Genomic DNA, 14,405 nt, shown 5'->3' with positions numbered 1-14,405 from the left:
ATACTTCATTAAATCAAACATGGTTGGTTAAAGGGACGTGAAGTGTGATCAATCTTCCTTAAAAAAAAAAAAAACTCAAAGACCCTTTACTCTCTCTCCAAAGTTAGACATGGTTGGTTAAAGGGGCGTGAAGTGTGATCAACCTTCCTTAAAAAAAAAAAAAAAAACTCAAAAGACCCTTTACTCTCTCTCCAAAACTTTGGAAAGGCAAAATCTTTAGAGAGAAATAAGGAAGATTAGAAAGAGAAAGTCAAAGCTGGAGTTTCATTAAAAGGTAAGTGGCGGAGACGAAGACATTGAAGCATCGTTTATTATAATGCAACGAAAAAGAAAGAAGAAAAGAGAGGAAATTGGCCTCTGTTTTGGTTGAATGAAAAATTACCATGCTATCGTTCTTCATGCGGAATTTACTAATAGATTCTAACGGAAAGTAGCTATTTGTCATTTTCAAACATTTTGGGTATCAAATTGCTTTTACAACAAACTATATAGGTGCAGTCGTTCGGCCTAGTTAAGAAATGAGAACGCGTTAAACAGCATAAAACGTTGAAATATTTGCGCACATGGATTATGCGATTTATATGATGGATACGTTCGAAAATACATTTGTGATGTCAATGATGACACGTACGCAGTGGGAACCTGGTTTGGTTTATCGTTTTAAACAAAAGTGAGAAGCTTCTGGAAGTACATATATAGAACGGTATCTGGACCTTCACCCATAGCCCATGGACCAAATCAACTAGCCCGCCTATATACAAGTAAATAATTAGAAATATATGTGCAAACCATCCTTCCCAATGTCCAGACCCATCAATTTGAACCATTTTTGTCCTTATGGGATATGTCCAACTAATTAATTGAGTATTGTTTTAAAAGCAAGGCGTTCTTCATCAATTCAAGCCTAATTTTTTATTTTATTTTTTTAATTCTTCTCAGTGCTTTCCATAACATATTAGTAAACATTGCAACGAAAACATTATGTATTACAGAGACCCCAAATTCGCTTCAACTAAAACAAGAGAAAAAGGCTACTGCAAGAAATTCAAAAACATTACATCCATAATTTAAATTGAGCACCAATTAAGGAGGAGTTGCATGCTTTGCAATTGCCATTTGCAGCTCCTCTATCTTATTAGCGCCCAAAATCCTCTCCAGAAATCTGCTTTCTTTCAGTAACACAAAGGTTTGCATGGCTTTCACATCCCAGTCTTCAGCAACGGACTGCAATTATTTTCATAATATCATTATTACCAAAACTTGTGATGGACCGTTTCAATCACCATTACTTAGCGTTGCAATTTATGTATAAGACTTGTTTACCTTCAAGAATATAACACCAGGCAACTTCTTTGCCATCTCATTCACGATTGGGGCAATAAACCGGCATGGAGGACACCATGAAGCCGTGAACTCGACCACAATCTGTCAGATTACAATAACTATGTTAGATGATAACCATTGTAAGAAACAAACCAAACTAACAAACGAAATTTCAAGGGCACAACAACCGGGAGGAAATAAAAATTAATAGAAGTACTAGTGTGATGAGAAGTACCAGTTTCTTGGACTGGATTCCCTTCTGGAGCTGCTCGTTGAACGACTCAACAGAGTGACAAATGATCACCTTTTCTTCTTCTTCTTCTATTATTCTAGATTGCACCTGTCCCTCTTGTGCCATTTTATCACAATCTAATGTTTCCTTTCTTCTTAATCCTTTGACTTGTTTGTATATAATTACGAGTCTCAAACCTCGACATATATACAGGGAACACCGAATAGTTGATTATTGTTATTATGGGAAATGTCAGCTTATGAGATATGCACGGGCGGTGAGAATGTGATGACTACACAAGAAACGAAACGGCCCTCAGAGTTTTCTACACCCCTAATCTGACGCAAACGATAATTCATGTCAGCTTCGTCGGTTTACACAAAAAAAAAACAATATGAGAAACTTGTAGAAGTAGAGAGTTGGTAGAACATCAGACTGGTTTTCTATGAATTTTATTGACCTAAAACTTCAGTTCTTGGATTGGTACGGCCCATGTTGTCCTATTAAATAGCCTAAAGCCCAGTTTATTCTGGTAGCTCTCTACTGGGTAATGGGCCTTCCATGTTGAGTAGTCTGAGACTCTGAGCCTCGAGCCGTAGCCCAAATCAACTACTCCACATTTTGCCTAATAAATAGTTGATTGCAATCACTTATCTTTATGATACGAAAGCATTCTTATATTTACGCCAACCAGAAAACTGATTCGGTCCAAATTTCAAGTGGAGCTCTTGAAGATGAAAAAAATGGGAGATTTTTTGGTTTTCCATATTGAAAATGATTTGGCCAACCATAGCCACTGCCACAATCGTACATCAAACTTCTCCAATAACAAGATTAAACGTAGAAAATAATCTCCAGATAACGCAACACCCACGTGGCGAAATTGCAATACCACATCCAAAAATAAAACCCCACTCTTCTCCTTCTTTCCATGTTATCCACATCCTCACCCCCGTCTGCCACTTCCTAAAAACCACTAGATTTCTAAATAAGCCCAAATTAATCAATCATCAGTTTTACCAGAATTTCACTTGTACTGTTATCACATATACATGTACTCTCTTTTGATTTGGCAATGAAATGAGTAACTGAAAACACCAAGTAATAATGGCTCTACCTCAACTCATTCCTTGTCCTACTTCTTCATCTTTCCCTCAGTCTCACCAACCTTCTTTAAACCCTAACTCTACATTAAACCCTAAATCTTTCAGATTTTTCTCTAATTCTTCTTCAACTCTTTTTCACCGCCGTAGAAGACCTAATTTTCTACGTTGCTCAGCTTCTTCTTTCTCCGAAAAGCACCATACTAATCCACCGAAATCTGATGACGTTGTTGAGCTCCCGCTTTTCCCGCTTCCACTTGTCCTCTTCCCTGGAGCCATTCTTCCTCTTCAGATCTTCGAGTTTCGTTACCGCATTATGATGCATACTCTCCTCCAAACCGACCTCCGCTTTGGTGTCATCTACTCTGACGCCGTTTCGGGGACCACGGAAGTTGGTTGTGTTGGCGAAATCGTCAAACACGAACGACTTGTAGACGATCGCTTCTTTCTCATTTGTAAAGGTCAGGAAAGATTTCGTATTACGGGTATTGTCCGTACAAAGCCATATCTTGTTGCGGAGGTGACGTGGCTGGAGGACAGACCATCCGGTGAGGAACACTTGGACGCGTTGGCCAATGACGTGGAGGGTTATATGAAGGATGTGATTCGCTTATCCAATCGATTAAACGGTAAGCCTGAAAAAGAGGTTGTGGATCTGCGGAGGAATCTGTTTCCGACGCCGTTTTCGTTTTTTGTTGGGAGCACTTTTGAAGGTGCGCCCAGAGAGCAACAAGCGTTGCTTGAATTGGAAGATACAGCGGCCAGGCTCAAGAGAGAGAAGGAAACTTTAAGGAACACTCTTAATTACTTGACTGCTGCTTCAGCTGTTAAAGATGTGTTTCCTTCTTCAAGTTAATAGGTATTTAAATGCTTACTCTTGCTGCTCTAGTGCGTTATATATACACAGACAAATTGTAAATTTTGATGTGTAATCTGATTTCTTCATTTCCAATTTTAGTGCTTAAGTTATTAGATGTTTATAGACTGGTTGAAACTAGCGTGCAATTGATAATTGATATATGGGTTACTTTTTTAAGAAACTGTGTAAGTCTTGATAGTGCCTGTCCTCTGAGCCTGATTAAAACTGAAGTGTGATTCTACAGGTCCATTGTAGATGCATATCAAGAACAGTCAATGTTAGTGTTGAGTTAACTAGCGATGTTTTCCGCATTGTTGCGTCTTTGCTCAATTAGTTTATCAACGAAGCAGGAGCTTGATTTGAAATTAGTTTAGCTATCAAGTTTGAATTGATCACTGCAGAAAGTACTATTTGTGTATAAATGATATATGAGCTATATGAAAATATTGTGGGCTTTTTTCTTCGTTTGAGTTGAGCTCTGTTAGTTCAATATTCAGCTTGCAACCTTAGTTAAGAGACTGAGCTAAATGTTGTCATGATGGCTGAGCTATGAAGTACCAATTCTTAGTAAAGAGGATTGATAAAAAATCAGCAGTGGTTGTTATCAAGAAGCGGCTCCTTGGGCAAAACTTTTTCTTAGCTTGACTTTAGGCTAAATGAACTAATTTAATTGATGGTGGCATTGTCTTTTATGCTACGGATGCGTAATTGTTGGATGTGTATCTTGTTCCCACTCTATATGTTTTTGTGCGTGTCCTAGCTTATAATATCCTTTGATACTATGGTTAGGATTCGGGGCAAACTAATCAGGGTTCATGACACAATTGAGTTGAATTTGCTTGTTTTGCACAATTTAGAGGTCCAAATCAATTGTTTGCAGGCTAGGCAATACATGTTTCCTAAAGCTGTACATTATCAAAATTGCTTAATTTGAATTAGCTAATATAAACTTTTCGACAATGCTGCAAATTATACTGTGCATCAAACATTTTCCCTAGTGACCCATGTGTTCGATATTATGTCAAAGAGGGAGATTTGGTGCTTACGTCCAATAAGTGGAGTGCAACCTTTAGATGTAGGTCAAAAGATACTTGGATTGTGAAATACAACTTACTCACAATCGTACTGATTGACAGGGCATTATATCTTGTAAAGAATCCTTACATGCTCTGGAGAAAAAATGACATTACAGCAATTCTATATATCTACTGATAGTCCTCAGCTCATTCATTTGCAGAGAAACAAATATACCATCCCATGAAAATTTCAGTATTTCACACCTATGACCAAAAAATATCAATTTTAAGCTAGCTACAGTCCTCATGTTTGATCAGGCATTCAACAAGGCATAAAACTACAGACTACACCATATAGAATTATTCACCAATCAGGGTTGAAGTGACTTTACAAAAACCATGCGTCCATAAAGGTGTTCCAACCGCCAAACTTCCTGGGAGAGTCTCTTGTCTCAAATGCCGTTCCCGTGACATTCCCAGCACGCTGCAAATATAAATATTGTGTTGTTTATGAGACTAGAGCAGCCAAACAGGAAAGCGGACTAAAATAAACTTTCAAGTTTCAAGTACAAAACTTTGGATACAGAAATCTAATTCTGTAAGAATCAAAGTTAAATGACAAGCGTCTGAAATTCTTTTTGGACTACATAACTTATGCTTTGTACTTTGAGAGCTTTTTGTTCAGTGAAACAAAATTCTGAGTTTATGAAAATGCTACTTTTAAGTTTATCTTCTTCGTTGAAATGTTTTGTATATCTTCGTTTGAACTTAGAAAGAATATCAAACTTAATATCTAATGGAAAGAAGAGAATTCTATACTGACCTTATAGCATTGCTTCCTCTCCGTGTCACACACGGGATAATCAGATGGGCAACATAGAATATGGTCCTTACAACACACAGCAGAATCCAAGTCGCAACATTTCCACTTAAAGCATATTCCAAGCAATCTCAACGTACAACAGCAGGTTTCTCCTTGGGAACAGTAAGTAAATAGATCACACACAGTGGGACCTGGAGAAGGTGGGGGAGGTGGATTTGGGCTGGTCTTAGTCGGGTATGAAGCTAGCATGTTGATACCGCAAAGACCTTGAGAATTGCCAGTGTTGCGTTGCATGTGAATATAACCGTTCATTCCCCAATTTGTACCCCAGGAATTCTTTACAATCCAATAATCCACTCCACTTTTTGAGCCATATCCTACTATTAATACAGCATGATCCAGAGAAGTTGAACATGGACCAGTGAATATCCCCTACCACAGAAGCAGTTGAAACATTTGTAATTAATCATACTGAAAGCAAATTAGCGGAAATCTGATACCAATACGATTGAACATTGGGACCAACCTTGGAGTAGAACTGGAATGCTCTCTCACTACCACATATGCCTACACTCACAGGCTGAGCTGCAACAGCTTGCAGTAGCTGTTTCTCCTTATTTGGCGGGACATCTTTGTAACCATCAATTGTCACAGCATGCCTTTTCAACTGCCATATAAATGAATCGAAGAACATGAATATACCGGAAAAGAAGAAACAGGCAAGTTTTAAATATGCAACATAATCAAGTAATGATTAGAAAAAGCAGAGGAGACGAGAATCAGGCTAAAAGAGAACAATATTTTGATAGATAGAAGTGAGGGAGAAGATTGAACTGTTACCTTTTGCTTCTTGCATTGCCCTTGCCGGCCTAGAAATGGATAGTCATCCTCAGTGTCAATTCCATGGTTATCTAAGATAAACTGATATGCATAGTCCATAAGTCCACCCCCACAGCCATCATTATAAGTTTTATCACAATCAATCAACTCTTGTTCTGAAAGGCTGACAAGAGAACCAGTCACAATCTTATTTATACCTTCTACAGCTCCAGTTGCTGCAAATGCCCAACAAGCACCTAGACAATACAAGAAAAAATAGATTATTAGATTTATTTCTCGAGTGTATGGAAAAGAATAATCAGCAACCTTTAGACTCAAGACCACAAATCCAGAATGGACTTAACTGATGACACTAATGAAGAAAGGACAACAAAACATCTTTTTGTCCTTCGTTCTTCCTAATATATGAGAGCAATAAATTCAAAAACACTACTGTTTGAGCTATGTCTCATCTTTAAATCTTATTTACGTTTTGTGTACCAATTTAGCAAGAAGAAGCTAAAAACAGAATCGATAACAAAGTCAGCTCATAATACAATAAATAATTAGAAATTTATCAATGCAGGTTATACCTCTACTCAATCTTCTAGTTGATTTCGTACAAAAATTAATTAAAAGATAAAAGAAACTAGAATCAGATCGTTAGGGGTTTAGTAAATCAAACAAGATAACATGTTAGCTTCCACCTCATAAGATTATCAAGAATCCGTAGTGAAGATTAACATACCACATCTGCCTTGATCTTCAACATGTGTCACTGCTCCTTTCTTTCTCCAATCTATTGAAGCAGGAATATCATCTAAGGAATCAGATTCTAGAACATTTCTCCGGTCAAAATTAACGGCAGAAGCAGAGAGGCCTAAACGAGATAGCTTGAACTCATGGTGAGTGAGATCAGCAAAGGCATTAAGTGAAAGAGTAAAAGAAGAATTAGGCATATCGTTGTGTTGTTTAATAAAATCATAGTTGTCTCGAAAGACTTTGAGCCTGTGTTGCTTTTCTTGGTCTGATGAGAAGGTTTTGCCATGTTGCTCACACCAAGCTTGGAAGAGGTGGGTGATGTGCGAACAAGAATGGAGAGAAATGGAGGACAACAAAAGAAGAAAGAGAAGAAGAGAGTTCATTGGTTAGGATTAGAGAGAGGGAAAGGGTGATTTGGGGTTTTTGATTGGTAGGATGTTGATTGGACTGATTCCATATATATATGTGGGAAGCCGAACAAGTAGGATTCGGATTTCGGAGGAAGGGTTAGGAATGTTCCTGTACGAACCGGCCCAGCTCCTAATTTCTCGAAAAGATCAGACAGGCTTACTTTCTATGTGAATTTTCTTTCTTCTTTATGAACAAAAAAAAAAGTGTAAAACTTTTAAAAATAAGTTCACGCTAATTTGATGAAAGGGAGGAGCAATATCAAGATTCAAGACACTAGTGGGCATCTTTAGCTTATTATTTTTACTCATATCCTCAATCTTATTCTCCAAATAATGTCTGACACATTATTCTATAAATATTACCTTATTTTTTTAATTACTTTTAGACCCTATAAGGTTATTAATTTCATTAAATACCCCCTAAAAAAAAGTTTAAAATTTAGCAAAAATACCCCTGCGAGCTATACTTGTCAGATTCTGACAACCACCATTGGTGGTAGCCGGAATCTGTACAACAGCCTAACTGTCGACTAGAAATGGCCGGAAGTTCATCGATCTGGCTTTTTCTAGCCAAATCCACCACGGATCTGGTCGAAAAAGGCCAGATCTAGCCGTAACGACGGCCAAATCTTGGCTATCGTTGACCGAAAACGACTGCCATTTCTTTGGCCGTCGTTTTGGCCTTTTCCGGCAGTCACGGCCACGGCAGGTCGTGGATCTGGCCTTTTCCAGCTAGATCAGTGATGGATTTGGCTGGAAAAGGCCATAACGACGCGTTACGACACAGATCTGATCGGTCTGTTTTGTAACGAAATTTTTCGACCAGATTCCGGCGGTGGTGGCCAGAATAGGGTGTTTAATTAAATTAGCAAACCTATGGGCTTTTTCATAAATTTTTAAATTTTACCTCGTAATACTCCCCTAACCAACTACCTAATATTATTCCAAAAACTCTATCCAAAATAATAAACCAAACGCACCCAGTATTATTTTACAGAGTAAACGATTTTTTTTTCCACCCAACTAATGGCCTAATGACACTTTTCCACCTAAAAAAAATTAAAATACTACTTTACTATACAAACGTTATATTTCGTTAATAATTTTTGTTAAATATAATGATATTAATTGTAAAAATGAAAATACTCTCTACTATTTAACGAAAATACTGGTGGTGATGACAGTGTCACTCGAATGATGAACGACGAGCAAGTCAGTGGTAGGGTAGTGGGGGTTTTATTGGGTAGGGGCTGCTAAAGCAAAGGGTGGTGACAGATTGGATTTTAGACACTAGATTTGGCTGAAATTCTATTGGAAACGATAAAACCCTAATCCAAACGACACCAATAAACAGCCTGATTACGGCATCACACGTTGACCCCGACCCCACCATATCACTCTCCTTTGCCAACAAACTTAAACCCTCTTCACCCCGCACCTAACTACTCCGCTAATTGTCAACCATTACACTTTCTTTGGCCTGCGCGTTTTCAAGCTACTTTGGTCAAATCCAACAATGGCAACCCTCTCCAACCACACCATTGGACTCACCAGCACCACCCTAAGAAAACCCCTAACATCTCCCAATCCAATTAACCATTGATTGTCGTCGTTTACCTATTAGGTTTTTGCTCCTCTTCCAAATACAATTTCTGTTGATTGCCTTGTTAGAAACTTCCCTAGCCACCATCTTTTGCACCGTCGACATCCCTCCTCCAAAACCCCTAACCCCCTTGACCATGGTTGCCCACCAATAGTCGTCATCATTTGCTGTTTTGCTATTAATTGACCATTCTACCCTTACTTATAACAAAATTTTGATCATCATACCTTTCTTCACAACGAAATTTACTAACGAAATTGTGTTTTGAATAGTAAAATAGTAATTTGAAACTTTTTTTGTGGAAAAAAGGTCATTAGGCCCATTATTTGGGTGGGAAAAAGCCGTTTACTCTATTTTAAATGTTAGTTAGTTTATTTATTTTTGTATTTAGAGATGATGTTGCTTGCAATTATTATTAACAATAATCCATAAAATTAATTAACTAAATACTATTTATGTACAAGTTGTAAAAATAGGATGATGTATTATATAAGTAAATATAACAGCTAAATGTTGACTTGATTTAACTAATGGTATCTTACTTGGAAATAGTAACANCTTTACTATTTAACGAAAATACTGGTGGTGACGACAGTGTCACTCGAATGATGAACGGTGAGCAAGTCGGTGGTAGGGTGATGGGGGTTTGGTTGGGTGGGGGCTGCTAAAGCAAAGGGTGGTGACAGATTGGATTTTAGACACCAGATTTGGCTAAAATTTTACTGGAAGTGATAAAACCCTAATCCAAACGGCACCAATAAACGGCCTGATTACGGCATCGTACGTTGACCCCAACCCCACCATATCACTCTCCTTTGCCAACACACTTAAAACCCTTTTCACCTCGTACCTAACTACTCCGCCAATTGTTGGCCACTACACTTTCTTTGGCCCGCACGTTTTCAAGCTACTTTGGTCGAATCCAACAATGGCAACCCTCTCTAACCACACCATTTGACTCACCAGCGCCACCCTAAGAAAACCCCCAACATCTCCCAATCCAATTAACCACTGATTGTCGTCGTCTACCTATTAGGTTTTTGCGCAAACACTGCCTCTTCCCAATACAATTTATGTTGATTGCCTTGTTAAAAACTTCCCTAGCCACCACCTTTTGCACCACCGACATCCCCCCTCCAAAACCCCTAACCCCCTTGACCATGGTTGCCTACCAATAGTCATCATCATTTGCTGTTTTGCTATTAATTGACCATTCTACCTTTACTAAGAACAAAATTTTGATCATCATGGCCTTCTTCACAACGAAATTTACTAGCAAAATTATGCTTTAAATAATAAAGTGGTATTTTGAAATTTTTTGGTGGAAAAAGGTCATTAGTTTCACAACCCGATTGCTTCCCCTCGAACTCGTGCGGCTTTAGCTGCTTACTTTATTTTAAATGTCAATTTGTTTATTTATTTTTGTATTTACAGATGATGTTGCTTGTGATTATTATTAACAATATCCATAAAATTAATTAACTAAATTCTATTCTACTATTCATGTATTAGTTGTAAAAATAGGATGATGTATTATATAAATAAATGTAATAGCTAAATGTTGACTTGATTTAACTAATGGTATCTTACTTGGAAATAGTAACAGTTTTATGCACATGTAGCGGGCATCTAGAATAATTAATATTAAATGGTTAGAAAAAAATGTCATAACAAATAATCGATGGACCATATATCATGTGTTAGGGCAAGTTAAAATCAAAATTTTGATACATCACTGTACGCATATAAGGACGGCAAGGAGAGTGGACGGCACGTGTAGTATCGCAGCGGAGACACTAACTGTTGGGGATCGGATATCTCCTTGTCCCACTCTGCTTCGCTCAAGATATCCAAACTATCCTAAACCTCCATTATTTTCGATCATCTCCTCTCTTCAAGCTATTGAGTTACCCATTTAGGGCTCACCACACAACCAATCAATCTATATAATTTCCGAACCAACCAACATTCAATTTGATTAACCGCTCGATCATGGACGTCGATCCTCGTCACTACGAAAATATTGTATGTTTTTAATCTTTAACTTGTTTTCTGTATAATTTCATAAAATGAAATTCCGATAATTTAATGATTTTGTTATGTCATTTTTTGTTTAAATTTACTCTCATGCCAGTTATCGTTGTTCAATTTTATTGATGGTAAATTTGTCGGCTTTTGTTTTTACTAATGATTGAAACCCTAGTTTCGGGTTTTATGATTTTGCTTTTAATACAGTTTATGTTATTATTCTATCGATGAAAGTGGAACTTGGGTATTGTGGAAATAATGCGGTTGAGTTTGTTCTGCTTACTTTTTAATTGTGATTATAGGCTTCTGTTGTTTATTTGTTAATTATATAAAGCATTATCAGCTTTGGAAACTAATTAGAGTTCGGTTTAGACATGATTTCGTGAAATTATATTCTGAAAGTAGTGTTTATGATGGACATTAGATGAGTACTTCAAGGGCAGGAGTGCAGGTAGAGGCCTTTAGGTTAGCTATTATAGGATTTAAATAAGACTAAGTATGCTACTAAATAGATTAAAAAGAAGGATTTTCACAAAATTGAGTTAAAAGTTTTACGATTGTTGGGCTGTCGTCAAATCATCATTTGACTTCATCTTCTGTGGAACTAAACCTAAATGTTTTCTTGGGAACTTTTAGTGCTTCTTGGCTTCTATCACCGACTTAGGCTTTTCCAAAGATCTCACTTTCAACTCTAGAATTTTTGTTTTGCGTCCTTTGTATATTTGTTTGTAACCATGATGAAACACCTGAACGGCACTAAAAAATGCTTGTTAATGCATTCTATAGAAACATATCTACAGCATGCTTATCTCTTTTTAACATCTGGGTTTTATCTTCCTTTGTCTCTTGTAGGCCATCAATGACAATGACATCCACAATATTGTCCTATCTTATCTTGTGCATAATTGCTATAAAGAAACTGTGGATTCATTCATTTCCTGTACTGGGATGAAGCAGCCTGCTGATTGTCTTGAGGACATGGAGAAAAGGAAAAGTAGGTGAAATTTTGCTTTCTTATTTGCTGTGCATTTGAATTGCATGTCTGTAAAATGCATAGAAGAAGTCCTAAAATTATAAATTTCATTTTGGATGACAGTTTAATTGTATGGATGTCAAGGTGGATAAAGTTGTGTGTTTGCGTGGTACATGCATATTAGCATCTTGGTCATTCACATTGAAATATGTCATTCATTGTTTACCTCACTAATTGGCTGCATATGCCCAGTATATACTTAATATAACAGAGTGCTGAGTTTTACTAGTCCAATTAAGTATCGAGATATGTTCATATATTTTTGGTAAGACATAACTTAAAGGGAACTGGAGAATTAGAACAAACAAGAATGGGTTTATCCAGCTGCATCAGTTTATCAATGTTTATTGCTAGAGTATGTGATTGTCTTTTTGAAATTATGCAGTGAGATATGGATGTATATTGCTTGTAGTTTTCCTTATATGTTATGGTGCTACTTTATTAAAATTTCTTCATAGATTCAGTTGGATGGTTGTCATGGGCTAATTGCAGTATGTACTCTCAGGTATTCTTCACTTTGCATTAGAAGGGAATGCACTCAAGGCCGTTGAATTAACAGAACAACTGGCAGACGACTTACTAGAGAAAAATAAGGACTTGCATTTTGATCTTCTGAGCCTACATTTTGTTGAGCTTGTCATCTCTAGGAAATGGTGAGTAAATTACAATAATATCTGCAGAAAATATTTTTGAATCAGACAATTCCCATTCTAATTTTTCTTTAATGCCTGTGGCAGCACAGAAGCTTTGGAATTTGCACAAACCAAGTTGACCCCTTTTGGGAAGGTTCAAAAATATGTTGAAAAACTTGAAGTATGTATCTTCTTGATGCAAATTATCTGATAGATATTTATTGAACTTCTTTTCCTTCTTTTTTTTTTTTTTTTTTTTTTAATCGGGAGAGAAATGAAAACAGTTTGCTTTTTCCTTTAGGATTTTATGGCTCTGCTTGCTTATGAAGAACCAGAGAAATCCCCAATGTTTCATTTGCTTAGTTTGGAATATCGGCAGCATGTTGCAGATAGCTTGAACCGGGCAATTCTTGGTTTGTTTCCTGTGTTATTCTTCTTCTGCATTTCAGATATTTACTTTCAATGCAAAGAAATGTTACATATGAGTATCTTCTTGCATAAAAATGTTATACTATTATTTTTGTCTTGAACCATACAAATATCTATTCTTCTTGCAAAGGTCACATTCCTCAAATTATTGTTTAGGTGTACTACATTCAATAATTTAATGTACTCTTTCCTTGTAACTTCTGTATAATGTCAGCACAAGCAAACTGTCAAAGCTATGCAGCAATGGAAAGGCTCATACAACAGACAACAGCAGTCAGACAGTGTTTAAATCAAGAGCTCAGCAAGGTCTTAAAATGTTTTTAGATTTCTTATATTAGCTCAATTTTTGTGATATCTTGTTCGTTTTTAGTAGCTTCTTGACTGGTTTTCCCTTCAATTGTATTGGTTCCTTTTATATATATTATCTGTGTATTCCTTGTGGTTTGATATTACACATAGCGTGTCTGGAAAGAATGTCAAGGAAAGATTATATCTTTGTAGAAGGAAAGCCTGTTGTGGACGTTGTATGAGGATTGAGGCAGCTGTGTTATGTTTTGAAGTATTTGTGCCATGAAGTGAATGCCTTACTCTCTTGGTTTCTAATTTTGTAGGATGGGCTTCCTCCATTCTCTCTGAAGGAGTTTCTCAACAGTTGAGTGGTTGAAGTATTTTGAGCTTTGCTAGCTAGGTACCACGAAGGCTCATGTCTTGTTGCCAATTTGGTTTGTTGTATATGATATGGTCATGGATAGACAGTATCATTTGTGCCTAACTGTAAAAGTTGTGGGGCTGGCTGTCTCATGTCCTCGTTTGTTGCTACGGGCCTGCGGAGGCATGCTTCTCATGATTGGCCAGAAGGAAAGTAAAGCTGACTGCTGAGTATAACTCTGCAGCAGATTGGTTGTTTTAGTGCTTTAGTTGATCCAAGGTCTGGCTTGTATATTGTTGCTTGATTTGCTCGTTAGGAATTAAGATTAATTTGTAATTTAATGTCAGTTTTTTATTTGACAGAACCTAGGAATTACAGTTATTATGTTGTTTAATGAAAGTTTTTCCTTCGCTATCTCTAGTGCTGAAGCAGTGTTGAAAAGTAAAGATTATGTATCTGACTTCAGTCTCACTATAAAAAGCCTAAAGAAATTTGTCTGTAACATTTATCTCAGAACAAAAAGTTACTGAGTGGTTTATAAATATATTCATGTATAAGTGTGTAATTCTGTAATGTTGATATTTGAGCTTTAAATAGTGTCGTTGTGGATTCCAGATTCCAGGCCTATCCAACAGAAGCAATTAATTAGTCATAGTGGGGGAATGAACCCGATCAAAATTCGAA

The 14,405-nt window shown here is 36.9% G+C and overlaps 4 protein-coding genes across 5 annotated transcripts; 2 read left to right on the top strand and 2 right to left on the bottom strand.

The window, feature by feature from the left end:
* Nucleotides 1–1,083: 1,083 nt before the first annotated feature.
* Nucleotides 1,084–1,681, bottom strand: LOC116127565 (thioredoxin H1-like). The gene is made up of 3 exons (XM_031413208.1): nucleotides 1,559–1,681; nucleotides 1,309–1,425; nucleotides 1,084–1,230 (listed from the first exon to the last, which is right to left on the bottom strand). Exons 1-3 carry the CDS (start codon nucleotides 1,679–1,681, stop codon nucleotides 1,084–1,086), a joined length of 387 nt encoding a protein of 128 aa, XP_031269068.1.
* Nucleotides 1,682–2,486: 805 nt separating this feature from the next.
* Nucleotides 2,487–4,331, top strand: LOC116127487 (lon protease 2-like). 2 transcript variants are annotated; one of them, XM_031413148.1, is made up of 2 exons: nucleotides 2,487–3,517; nucleotides 3,749–4,331. In XM_031413148.1, exon 1 carries the CDS (start codon nucleotides 2,663–2,665, stop codon nucleotides 3,512–3,514), a length of 852 nt encoding a protein of 283 aa, XP_031269008.1. In that variant the 5' UTR covers nucleotides 2,487–2,662; the 3' UTR covers nucleotides 3,515–3,517; nucleotides 3,749–4,331. The 2 variants fall into 2 exon arrangements, with proteins under 2 accessions (XP_031269008.1, XP_031269007.1); XM_031413147.1 differs by having other exon boundaries at nucleotides 3,762–4,330.
* A 298-nt stretch (nucleotides 4,332–4,629) lies between these two features.
* On the bottom strand, nucleotides 4,630–7,378 carry LOC116127485 (low-temperature-induced cysteine proteinase). The gene is made up of 5 exons (XM_031413146.1): nucleotides 6,924–7,378; nucleotides 6,197–6,432; nucleotides 5,883–6,023; nucleotides 5,357–5,788; nucleotides 4,630–5,017 (listed from the first exon to the last, which is right to left on the bottom strand). Exons 1-5 carry the CDS (start codon nucleotides 7,318–7,320, stop codon nucleotides 4,922–4,924), a joined length of 1,302 nt encoding a protein of 433 aa, XP_031269006.1. The 5' UTR covers nucleotides 7,321–7,378; the 3' UTR covers nucleotides 4,630–4,921.
* Nucleotides 7,379–10,668: 3,290 nt separating this feature from the next.
* Nucleotides 10,669–14,287, top strand: LOC116127533 (glucose-induced degradation protein 8 homolog). The gene is made up of 7 exons (XM_031413187.1): nucleotides 10,669–10,975; nucleotides 11,831–11,972; nucleotides 12,517–12,664; nucleotides 12,749–12,824; nucleotides 12,945–13,056; nucleotides 13,287–13,378; nucleotides 13,684–14,287. The coding sequence occupies exons 1-7, from the start codon at nucleotides 10,943–10,945 to the stop codon at nucleotides 13,726–13,728; spliced, it is 648 nt and encodes a 215-aa protein (XP_031269047.1). The 5' UTR covers nucleotides 10,669–10,942; the 3' UTR covers nucleotides 13,729–14,287.
* Nucleotides 14,288–14,405: the final 118 nt, after the last annotated feature.

The sequence above is a fragment of the Pistacia vera genome, unplaced genomic scaffold, assembly GCF_008641045.1.
Source record: "Pistacia vera cultivar Batoury unplaced genomic scaffold, PisVer_v2 Contig192, whole genome shotgun sequence".
In the NCBI taxonomy this organism is placed as follows: domain Eukaryota; kingdom Viridiplantae; phylum Streptophyta; class Magnoliopsida; order Sapindales; family Anacardiaceae; genus Pistacia; species Pistacia vera.
Note: the sequence above shows the minus strand (reverse complement) of the source record. Positions and strands in the feature narration are given on the sequence as shown.